Genomic DNA, 12,539 nt, shown 5'->3' with positions numbered 1-12,539 from the left:
TACACACTGGAATGGGGAGAAATTCTGTTCATCACTGTGACAGCTCCATTTTACCTGCCTGGATTTCTGAAATGTCACATTTTGTAGAGACAAGGTTGCAGTTTCAGAGGAAACTGCAGCAATTCTGGCCTCCCTTTGCTTGGGATTCCACAGCAGCAAGTGACCAGCAGCCCTAAAAACTGGGTTTTACAACTCCTGAAGTCTATTAATTGTACATTTACTAAATCAAAATCACAACTGATGGTCATTCTCTGAACTGCCTGTTAATGTTTCTTCCTAATTCTCTAAAATATCCCATGCAATGAAAGGTTAATTACACTGACCTGCAGCATAGCAGCAAGGATGTGTTTATTAAAGCCCTAATTAAAAAAAAAAATCACTTTTTAATATTAAAAATGTAAAACTCAGAATTACAAATTTCTTCCAATGCCCTCAAGCTGGGCTTTCATTTATGTGATGGCTGCTGGACTCTGCCCAATGTTGTGAAGATGAATCTTCCCTGAAGTCCTGTGAAAAGTAAATCACACAAGTGGGACTAAGAACTCAACTGGAAAAGGAAATCCACTCAGGGAGTTTGGAGCAGAAGCCAAGCTGAGAGCAGAGAGGCAGGAAAAATCAGATCAAGGCTCAGACCTTTCCCTTTCTAGCTCACTTCCTTCAGCCCATTTCCCAGGAAATCCTGGGTCTCTAGCAAGGAAATATCCACAGACAAAACACGATGCTTTTATGCATCTTCAGAACTTTCCATCCACCACTGACACAAAGAGACCCCAAAGCAACCCAGGCTGGATGTTTTGGGGAATGATGCCAAGCTCAGGATGTTAAATTTTGGTACCCAGGTGATATTTAGGGATGAAGGGCTGCAGGAGCTCCCTCATATCTGATCCAGGGCAGGAGAGGAATGGATGGGAAGAACAAAAGCCTCTCTGCAATCCCTTTATTTCCCCTCCTTCCTCAGGAAGGGAATCCTGACAGACAAGGTGGCCAAGGCAGCCAGACAGGAAAGCTGATGAGGATTTAGCACATGTCAAAGCCAGTGCATGGGCAACATTTCAGTTCTGGGCTCAGATCAAGGTTTAAGCTCTGAGCTACTTTAGACTGCAGCAAAACAGAAGTTCTCTTTCAAATCCCATTTTTCCAATGTTTTCAAGCCTTCCATCTAAACATGCCCACACCTCAGGGAGTTTTGGAGATCTCCCTCCTGCAAAACACCTCAGCAAATCCCAAGGATGCTGCCAGCAGATCTCAGGAGCTGGTCAGGGACCCTCTGCAGGACCAAGGACAGGGAGAAATCCACACTTCCAGCAGAACTCTCCATCCACCATAGCCAGGTATCAAAGACACAGGCCCAGAAAAATCAGGAGAAAGAGAATAAACCTCAGTTCTCCTCTTTTTCCTTCATTTCCACTCCCCAGGAGGTGAAGGGATATGGATATGTAAGAACACAGCATCAAAGCTCACCACAAAAAAATCTCAGGCACCTCAAATTTCCCACTGGGCACTTCAGGCACTGCAATTGTGTTTGTTCCTCTGTGTTGCACCAGAAAATAACACTGAAGAATGAGGACAGCAGCTTTCAGGAGTTTCAGAAATCTTGTATCTGAGTCCAGGCAGAATCCCCTTTCACTCAAACCAGCCTCAATATAAAGAAATTTCTGGAAGCTCCTACAGTTTGAGGCTTAAAGAGCAATAAAATTGATACCCAAGTGCTTTGAGCCAATTTGACAGGATCAGGATGAAGTTCAGTCACACTGTATTTTAACACAGAATCCTACACACAAAGGTCACAGGCACATGCCAAATGGAGTAAATTCCAATTGAAAGGAAAACTACAGGAGTTCTCAGGCTCAGCTTAACCCAAGTGTTCCTTTTCAGATGCTCCTGCTGGAAGACATCTATTACAAGCCATCTTTATCACCAAAATCCTGGAGCAAAAGTTTAGAAAACTCTTCCTTGATCCTTTGACCCATTCAGTAAACTGCACAAGGCTTTGCCACAAAACAAATTTGATGAGTTCCTAATCTGGAGCAAAAGAGGGGAAAAAAAAAAAAAAAAAAAGAAAAAAAAAGAAAGACTTTTCCTTTAAGGATAATTTGTGCAGTGTGTGAAGAGGACCAATCCCACAAAACTCCAACTGGTCAAAGATTTGCTGGTCCTCCAAAAGCCTCATTATTTATCACCTGCCCCTGATAGATTTATCTGTCTAACCCCAAACCCTGGGATGCTTCTCAGATTGAGGATTTAGAGACTCCAACCATTCAAAACCCAGCATCTTTGTAATTCAGAGCTCTTTGATGGTGCACATGTGGCTGTCTGAAGTGCAGATACTCAGATAGTTCAAATCCCTCATGTTCTGATGCACCACTGCTTTGAGATGCTCCAGGAATTCCACATTCCTGATCACCTTCAGTCTCAGTGGTTTATGGCAGATGCTTCATGCTCCATCTGCTTTTCATTTCAAGCAGTTCCTTAAAGAATTCGTCCTAATTTCTGATTTCTGGGAAGAAATGTCCATACTAATATACAATGTGTTTTAGAAAATCCCCTTTTCCCCACTTCCTATTGAAAGAGCAAAACTGCTCCTAAGGTGAGAACCTCCCATTTGAGCTGAAGTAGATCTGGAGTTTCACTGGGCTCTTTCCCACTCTCCAGAAGTTATATAACAAAACACTGACACTTTTTAACTCGTGGTTGCATTTTATCCCAATTTTATGCCCATTCTGTACATCAATGTATGCAAAGCTTGCAGAGCTTACAGCCAAGAGCCCAGAGCTGAGGCAGCACCCACAGGGACATATGGATACAGTCAGAACCACAATATGGACCCTGAAGGGCATTTCCAAGTCTGCTGACAGCCAGAATTGGCTGCAGGACCAAAATCTGCTGGTTTTGTGCCTGCTGTGCTCAGACAGGCACAGCAGACACTGCTCTGTCTTGAGGCGAGCATGGGTCCCTCACAAGGTGCTTCTGTTGTAGTTCCCTTCTCAAGTGCTTCAATATCACTTTATAAAGAAAAATGAGCCTTTGACAGCTCTAGAAAGCAACAGACAAAGGGATGAAGTGTCCAGATTAGGAGTTGAAGTCCCCTGCCAGACGTGATGCCAGTGATGCACAATTCAAAAATTAATGTTTTATCCGAATCCTTGCTGCTCCCCTGAAAATCATTTTATATCCTCTGTCCTCCTCCAAACACCCTCAAATCCCCAGAGAAATCAGCATTAGCCCTCCCATCACACTGAGTCTCCTGAAAATAGTTTCATCCCAGCAGTGCCAAAGCACCTGGCAAAAGCACCCAGCACTCGACCCCTGTGCTAAGCCAGCACCTCATTCTCGTTCCTCTGCTGGTTGGGAAGGAGTGAGGACACAAATCCACAGCCTTGGCCAGGCTTCCCTGAAGGTTAACCTGCCTGTGGAAGGTGGCTTTGCAAGAGAAGACTCTGAAAATTGGGGTTTGGGTGGGCATCTTGGTTTTTTTATGCCTAATCCAAGGAAGATCACTTTCATCTCATGAGCCTTCACAGCACTGAGGAAGGCAGGGACACAGACTTGAGCTAAGGTGGATTTAACAGCAGGAAGGGATAAATTCTTGATTTATCTGATAAATCTTCAAGGTTCTCCCTTCCTACACTTTAATTCTCTGTTTTATCTGAAGTTTCTGGGTATGATATTGAATATATTAACCAGCTCCCCAACAAGCAAAACACATTTTGCTCTCAGGCTGGGGCTCTGTAACCCAACTTCGCCCTGAAGATTCATCCCACCTTTCAAAAAGCGAAATCCTGAGAGTGAAAATGAAGAAAACAACTCTTAAAAACCCCGAGGGCCACTATGGGAGCTGCATGAAGCCCTAAAGCTGAGGCTCACTATGAACACCGTGTGCTGCTCCTGTGATCTGGCGGCAGCGGACGAGCTGTATCCTGTTTGTCACAACACCGGGCTGAAGTTACTGCAGCTCACATTTTGTTTAAGCATTCTCAACTCCCACAGCATCACTATAATTAGTGTGGAGCAGGCTTGTAGAGGCAGCAGAAAGGGCCTATCAGGCCAGTGCTGAGTAATTAGATTGCAAGGAGTTGATCTGAGTCTACACACGGCGGTAATCGATCCATTTAATCACTGCTTAATAAAAATTAAAATCCTCATCTGCGCGCGGCCAGCACCTTCATTAAGGAAACGCTGCAGGAGCCTCATCTCTAGTGCTCCACGCTGCCCATTCACAGGCTTTTGCCAAAACACCCTTTTTAAACAAGGGCCAGGAGAGCTGTTACACATATCAAAGCACACATTGAATGCACACTGTAAACAGGACATCACATCACAAAAAAAAAAAAATCCCCAATCGGGGCAGCGCTTCCATAAACATTGGCCAACGTACCATCGGTGAAGTCCAGCGCGTACACTGGGAATCTTCGTGCAATGTCATCAGAAATCCCCTTGCCAATATTGAGAAAGTCGTGCAGCTGAAGAAAGGAAGGAAGTGCTGTGTCAGTGTAAAGGCTCATGCATTGTTAAAGAGATTAAGCTCCTTATTCAACCCTGATAGGAGCGAGAGGGCTCGTTTTGAATAGGGCATTCAAATCTCATCTTGTCATGATAATAAAAATAAACTTGCCAGCGTTCAATTTATATCCTCATAGCATTGTAAAAGAGAAAATCCCCCAGACCACTTTATTTTCCTCCCTTCCTTCCCTATTTCCCCCCTCCCATTCCTATCTGCATCTCTGCTTTGCAGGTGAGGGAGCTGAAGATCCACTGGAAGGATCAGACCTTGGGTTCCTTGGGGTTAAACATGTCTGAGGTGTCTTCCCCATCCCTCCACACGACTTTTCCTTTAGATGCCAGCACAAAAATTCCCCTGAATCCATGTGAGACCTCTGAAAGAGGATCCCCAGCAAGTGCTTCTCCCTTGGCATTGCCATGGCAAAGGGAGACCTCAAAGAGATGTGAGGGAATTCAGGCTGTCTGCACCTCAAATTCCATCAACGGGGAAAAGCTTGAATAAATCCACACAACCAAGCCCTAATTTTTGCCCATTAAAACACAATAAAAACACCGGGAAAAGATTCCAAAAATCCAACATGTTCCCTTTTATTCCTGGTTTGGGGGCCTGCAAGGTGCAGTGGGATTGCTGATAGGATCTGCTGCTCACCACAGGCAATGAGGAGCTTGTCAGGAATATGTGACAGCTGCTATTGACTCTCAGCCTCCCAATCCTCACAACTCCTTCCTTATGGAAAGCACATGGAAAGCATCAGGGTAGGCAACACTTACAAATGAGGCACCTGTCAGATTTTTTTCCTGTTCTTCTCAGAGCACACAAACCACTCTGAAAATCAAATGCACCTTTATGCAGTGATAACAACCCCAGCTGCCTCAGCTAAAACATTTCATGTATTTGTTGCAGAACCAGGCACAGAAGACTTATAACCTCTGCTAGGGAGTGTAAGGGGGGAAATAAAAATCACAGACACAAAATTTACACCCACAGATCATCTCAAAGCAGCAGGGAGCTCTTCCTTTGGCTGATTCATGTGGAAACTGATAAAAATGATTGCTTTAGGAAGGATTTGACACTACTTATTTAATGGACTACACACAGCTTCGCCTTCTCTCCTGGGACTCACCTGTTTGCATCACTTGGAAAATCAGAACCACAAACAAAATAAAGAAGGGAAACTTTTCCTTTAGAAGGAATGCACTGGGCACAGCAATCACTGGGTTTGGGGTGCAAAAGAGGACCAGCTCCATTACCAGTGACTGTATCATCTCAGATTTCAGCTATTTAAGTCAATCCTGCTGCAATTTGCCAATACATCTGTAGGACTTTGTGAACTTTAGGACAGTTTCAACTCTAACCTGACTAACCAGGGTGAGCAGACAGATGTTTTGCCAGCAGACACCAGCAAAACATCTGCATTTTAAGCATTTCCGAAAAATCTCTGAGCTTCAACCATATTTGGTGGCAGAGTTGGACATCAAAGCCAGATGCACTCGAAAAGCAATTTAATTTTTCCCCCCAGAAAGAGATTCCTGAAGGCATGAGTCAGCCAGAGAATCACAATGGCCTCAGACTGGGATGTTTACTTATCATGCTGCAGTGAGCACGGGGAAAAGGATGCTCAGGGTGTCTCATCTTCCAGGGAAGGAGGAGCGTGGCTGCTCCTGGCCTGGGGCAGCAGGGAGGGGGCTCTGAAGCACAAAACCTGTTCCAGGCAGCTGGGAGTGTGCAGAGGAGGAAAGCACTGCCTAACTCATCCCACAAGGCACGAGGGTTATGTTTAAGACCCCCTCTGATTCTTTCATGCACTCTTTTATTTTGTGTGTGAGTGTGAAATGAGGGTAGGGGTGTCAGTGGAACCTCACCAGTAGGAAAAGCTGTTCCTTCTGTTGGGTTGATCCTCCTGTGAGATTTCCTCTCTGCTCTCCTACCCTCAGACTCAACCTGGGTTGCACCAGAGATATCACAGAATCACAGAATGGTTTGGGCTGGGAGGGATCTCAAAGCCCACCCAGTTCCACCCCTGCCATGGGCAGGGACACCTTCCACTGTCCCAGTTTGCTCCAAGCCCTGTCCAGCCTGGCCTTGGACACTTCCAGGGATCCAGGGGCAGCCACAGCTTCTCTGGGCACTCTGTGCCAGGGCCTCACCACCCTCACAGGGAAGGATTTCTTCTCAATATCCCATCTAAATCTACCTCTTTCAGCTTAAGAAACCATTAAAGAAACCATTAAACTATTAAGAACCATTCCCCCTTCTCCTGTCACTCCATGCCCTTGCAAGAGGTCCCTCTCCAGTTCCTCTCCAGTCCTCCTTCCAGCAGAAGGCTGCTAAAAAACTGAGTTACAAAAGATAAAAAAAAAAAATACAAAACGTGAAAGACTAAGTTTACTGCCCTCCAAAGTTACAGACCTTTTTGGTTTCACTTTTATCCTCCAACCTATCCAAATAGATGAAGTTGATGAATTTTTCCACTTTCCATTCTACAAATCCCTCCCAGCTTCTTGCCATTATTTGGGTTAGAGGAAGAGACTAAGCCAGTACTTAGCATCTGCTCCAACAACTCTGACTCTTCCTCAGCCCTCCCCAAAAGTGCTGGGGGGCTGCAGGAGTATTTTACAGAGATCAGGGACACGAGTCTGTGCAGAAATCCTACATCCTCTGTATCCTCCCTCTTGCTGATGCTGAGCACACACAGCCCCCTCAGCAAATCCACACAGGACACAAAATCACAGCCAGAAAAACATCACAGCTGTTAGGGGCTCCACCATGAACAAAATCACAATTAGATGCCTCAGTAAACAAGAGGATTTCAGGCTGACTTAATTATGATTGAGTACATAGCCTTGCCTAAATAATCCTCTGAGATGAGGCAAGGCAAAGTGACGGTGCTGTAGGCACAGCAGGGAATGTGACTGTCACATCCCCCTCAGTATTTCAGCAATGGTAGAAACAAGCACTTGCAAAAATCCCACTCACACACACAATTTAAGGCCTGCTTCCTCTCCCATCACTGCAGGATCCAGAAGGGCAGATTTTCATGTCACCCAGAGTTTTTACACCTTCCTGAGAGCTCACTTGTCTCAGTCCAGGGGCTCCACTGAGGGTATTTATTTCTCTGGGGGTGGCTGACTGATTGAAATTCCACTCCTGGTCGGTCTCACATGGGTTTGTGCTCCCATTAAATGCTTCCTCTCCACAAGGTGGGAAGATGCTGGAGATGGCTCTCAGGAGCTCAGGAATCCAGCCTAGGGGCTCAAATCAACCTCACTTCTGCAGGCAAACCTTGGCTTGCCAGGAAATCTCCTTTCCCAGCTCTTTGTGCTGGCAGGGCAAGGTGGGGATACAGAGGCTGCATCTCCCAAGAGCTGAAGGATAAAATGGCTTTAAAAAAACAACAGTTCAGCAAATCCAGGCCCACAACTGGATGCCAAAAGCCTGAGCTGAAGGAAGAAGTGTCACTCTCTACAGCACTGGCTTGGAGAAATCAGGATTCTGCCTGGCCAAGGCTGTTTTTCCAAACAGGCCAGCAGGAATCACCAGTCTCAGGGCCAAAATCTACAAGCTCAGTGTGTTATCCTGCCCTCCTCACCAAATGATAGAGCAGAAAACTCTGGAGATATTTTTTTGCTATTTTTAGCAAAAGACAAAGCCAGACACTTCAACTGCTCTAACAAAATCCTCTTTGAAAGGCCAGGTGTAAAGGGTTAAACCTACTTTAGGTAAATTACTACTCCAAATATCCCTGCCTCGCACAACCCAGGCTTGAAGAGGGTTTCAGGACTTGTTCTGCAAAGTTAAGAGCAGGTATGGGGTTTAGGAAAGTTCAAAGCACTACCTATAAGCAAGGGGATTCCACAGGAAAAACATGAGCTTTGCTCATTTCCAGATGTGCAGATCAAACCCCTTAAATCTATTCCAAGAGGGAAAAAAAAAAAAAAAAAGTGCTAAGTGATGCAGCTCCTGCACTATAAGCAACCCAAAGCTTTGGGGTTCTCTGTAATGCAGGGACAGAAGCAGCATGCTGGAGATGGCACAGTTTGTTTTTCAGGTATGCTGTCTGCTTAAAGAATGGATTTGTGAACGGAAAAACAAAGCAATGACCAACACACAGGAAATTCCAGCAAAGAAAGCTGAGTTACAGCACTTCCCTCGAACTTTAAAGTACAAAGCAAGTAATGTTTTACAGAGCTACAGATCAAACAGGGAGAATTCAAGCCAAATACTGACAGGCAACTTTTAAGTGAAATTACCGTGCAGAGATGGCCAAGAAGCCTTTTGGCTGCAGGAAAGACAAGCAGCAGCTTCCTTCAGAGCCTTCTGATTGTGAGGATTAAGTACCATGGACTGACAAGGAGCAGGGATCCATTAATCCCACCCTCCATAAGCATCTGGAATCCAAGTCCTGTAACCATTTCAACTCCCAAGTGCTCTGCATCCCTTCAGCACCTGCCTCTTTCAAGTGGCTTTTTGGAGATTTCCAGCAGAATGTGAGCAAGGTGGATGCACACACAGCAGAAGTTTGGGGAAGCCTCAGTGCTGGGAGCTTGCTGGGAATGCTGCTGCATCCACTGGCCTCAAGTGTTCACCTCCTCACCCCAAATCCCCTTGGACTGATGGATTTGGACAGCAGGGAAGCAGGGCCATGGCAGAGGTGCTGGCCAAGCCTTACCTTGAGTGGTTTGTTACCCTGTGACTTGTGCCCATCCTTCATCCCTGAGGGTCTCTGATTTGCCACTGTCAGCAAGTGGCGTTGGTGCACCAAGGCCTCCTTGAACTCCTCCTCAGTTTTGGTTTCCAGGAGCTTCTGCCTGAAGGTTATGTCAGAAAACATCGTGGCAAAGGTCCTGCCCACTTCTGTGGCTGTTTTGGTGCTTTTCTAAGCAGGGGGAAGAAAAAAAAAAAAGAAAGAAAAAGTGCTTGTAAAACCATTTAATTTCACTTCTGAACGGTAAACCCCATAATTTATCCCTCTGAAAAGGAATTTCCCAGCTCCCAGGATCCCAGAGAGACCTGAGGGAGGAGGGCACATGTGGAAGCTGTTGCAGATGAACACACATCCCCAACAGAATCCTACGGAGGCACCAACACAGGTCCTGATCTGAACCCTGACTGATCTTTACTTGATCAAATTCCCAGAAACCAATCCAAAGCTGAATCATGCTGAGCATGCATTTTATCCCTGGTTTCCTTTCAAGACTAGACAAACAAAAATCTTTGTTATTTCACAGCACCTCAGCATTGCTGCTCCTGGGGTGGAAAGGTGCTGCAGTCAAGGTTTCTGCAGGTACTGATGTCTTATCTGCAAGACTGAGATTATTGTGCTCATCTGATTCCTATTTTCTGGGCATAAAAACTCAATTCATTTGGCCATTCTGGGGCAATTCTGGCAGCACAAGTGGAGATTGAGAGCTCTCAGCTCAAGTAACCATTGGCACAGAGGAAAGGATGGGAAAAAACAGCTGAGCACACACACAGGGAGCTCCTGTCTGTCTGCACTAAGGGTTCAGAAGGGACAGGAGTCTTGCAGCCATTAAAAATGTGCTTCTTTTTAGGATTTAATATTTCTATGAGACACAGGCTTCAATTTTGGGGGTCCTGTTTCCAACAGAATCCAAGCTGCCTTCCTACTGCAGGAAATTAAATGCAAAGGGAAGAGAAAAGGAGGCTCCTCATCCCTGCACAAACCCAGCAAATCCAAGCTCTCAATCCCGACCTGCTCACCTGCTCCTACTGTGGCCAGGACAGGTAAGATACTTGCCAAGGCCAAATTACACAGAATCACAGCTCATTAAAACCACAGCCCCTTCTGATGCCAAGTTTTAACCCACCCACCTCCTCTACACTCCACACTCATCACACAGCAGCTACCAGAGACACCCAAACATTCCCCAGCCCTGGAGAACCTCCAAGCTCCTCTCACTGCTGTGAAAAGAAGAGTGAGCATCTGTGATTGATCCCGATTGCTTCTCATGATTCGCAACTGAACAGATGAACAATTTCTCCATGAACACAACCAAATAATTCAGAGGGGGTGACGCAGAGGGGCAGGTGTGGGTGGCACTGAGCTGGTCCCAGAGTCACTGTTAACACTGCCCTTCCTCCATCACTTGCATCACCCTCCTCTCCCATTTGCTCGAAAAAATTGTGGCTGCCCCATCCCTGAAGTGCTCAAGACCAGGTTGGATGGGGCTTGCAGCAATCTGGGATAGGGGAAGGTGTCCCCTGCACATGGCAGAGAGTTGGAATGAGATTGCCTTAAATGTCCCTCCAAACCCAAACCATGCTGGGATTCCATCACCAGCAATGTCCCTTCAAACACTCACTAGGGCACATTAAATTTAAATATCTAGGGGAGAGGTGTGGATTTAAGTGAAGGATTTTCCCTGGGACTTGTTTTTAGAACCAGCCTGGATTTGCCATCACAGAAGAGGCTCCACCTTTCACCTCAAAGCAGCAGCAATCCTTGGGCTGGATGCTGCAAGGATTGCTTCAACATTCCCAATGCTCTTCCCGTTCTTCTTTAACTGAGGAGATGAACAGCTTAGAGAGGATACATATTTGCAGGAAAACTCCATTTTTTTTTTCCTTCCTCCATGTTAGCAAGGCCAAGGATCTGGATTCTCAGCACAACAAATGCCCATTTTGTGGATTTTCCACCCCCCCTCCTCCCCCAGCAAGGCCCGTTTGAATGTGTCGCTGTCAGCAGGTTAATTATTTTAACTGCTGCACCAGAAATGCGCACTTGGGGCTGGCTCCACCAACCCATTTAAAATGAAAAAGCAGATTGGCAAGTGTGAGCTCTGCTGGCCTCCACTCCCTTCCCTTAATTTGATGCTGACCATTGGAATTGCAAACTGTGGGGATCGGAGCGGATGCGGAGCCGCTCGCCGGGTGCTTTGCACGTAGCTGGCCCGAGATAACAATGAGGGAGAGATCCATGGAACTGCACACAGCTCCAGCTGCTCTCCCTCCTGCTTTGCACAAGGAACATCAATATGTTTTCAGCCTGTTGGCTTCGAGGTCGATGCCAAAAGCATCGAGCGGCTCGGTTGGGAAAGACCTGCCAGAAATGCTGGGAAAGAAGGAAACACCAGTATTCCCATTTCAACGAGGCTGGTGGTGAAGGGTGGGAGGGGACAGGCCAGACCAGCAGGTCTCAAGGTCACACAGATAGAATTGAAGAGCAGGAAATTGAATCAGGACATATCCTGTCCCAGAAAAGGTCCCCAGCCTCTCCAGCACCTCCCAGGAGCACAGATCCAGCAGCTCCAAGGTGTAAACAGCCAGCTGGAGTGTGAAAAGGTCTTGAGCTTTGAACCACTCAGCCATCAGCTGAAGAACTACCTTGGTCAGGCCACAGCTTTCTAGGAAGACAGGATGGTGATCCTCAATTAACCTTGATGCACCCCACGATATGGGAGTCAGATTTGGATGACCCTTGTGGGTCCCTTCCAACTCAGGATATTCTGAGTGCAGTAAATGTGTTCTACTGTGCCATTCTTGTCTACACTAAAGAACCAGAACTTGAGCAAGCTTTAACCTTGCTGTTTCAAGTGCTAAAAGCTCTGAAAACACATCAGGCTGACCTTAGAAGCACCACAGCTCCCAGAAAGTCTCACCCTGACTGCAACAGAGCTCAAAAAAGAATCATCTTCCTCTTGGCTACATCACCTGCAGCTGCTGCAGCCACACGTGCAGGGTAAATGTCAGCCCCATCAGGGAAGTTTGTGGGGAAGCAACCCAGACCTTTGCAGTGGAGCACCAGCTGTAGGCTCACAAGGACCTTTCAAAAGCTTGGCTTTAAAAAGGAACTGCATTTCTTACTTCTAAAAATAGCAGCTACAGCTGGAGAGGGAAATCCATGGAGTGTTAAAGGCATCCCAGGTGTGTATGGGGGCTACACAGTGTTGTGCTCTCCATCAGGATACAGGCCATGAGACAAGGACACAGCCCACTAATCTACCCCTAACCAACAGGATAAATCATCTTGGCAGCTGCTGAGAAGACCTCAGGCCTTTTCACATCCTTTTGTGTTTTA

The 12,539-nt window shown here is 46.3% G+C and overlaps 1 protein-coding gene across 3 annotated transcripts in view; it reads right to left on the bottom strand.

The window, feature by feature from the left end:
• SLC4A11 (solute carrier family 4 member 11) overlaps positions 1 to 12,539 on the bottom strand; it is a 94,394-nt gene that overhangs the window by 28,276 nt on the left and 53,579 nt on the right. For all 3 annotated transcript variants that reach the window (XM_088162958.1, XM_014876196.2, XM_088162959.1), the window contains exons 8-9: positions 9,171 to 9,377; positions 4,376 to 4,460 (exon numbers count right to left, since the gene is read on the bottom strand). In XM_088162958.1, the coding sequence (XP_088019084.1) occupies positions 4,376 to 4,460; positions 9,171 to 9,377 (292 nt within the window). The remainder of the gene's footprint in view (positions 1 to 4,375; positions 4,461 to 9,170; positions 9,378 to 12,539) is intronic.

Source organism: Sturnus vulgaris, chromosome 4 (genome assembly GCF_052056855.1).
Source record: "Sturnus vulgaris isolate bStuVul1 chromosome 4, bStuVul1.hap1, whole genome shotgun sequence".
Classification (NCBI taxonomy): domain Eukaryota; kingdom Metazoa; phylum Chordata; class Aves; order Passeriformes; family Sturnidae; genus Sturnus; species Sturnus vulgaris.
This window is presented reverse-complemented; position numbering and strand designations above follow the sequence as displayed.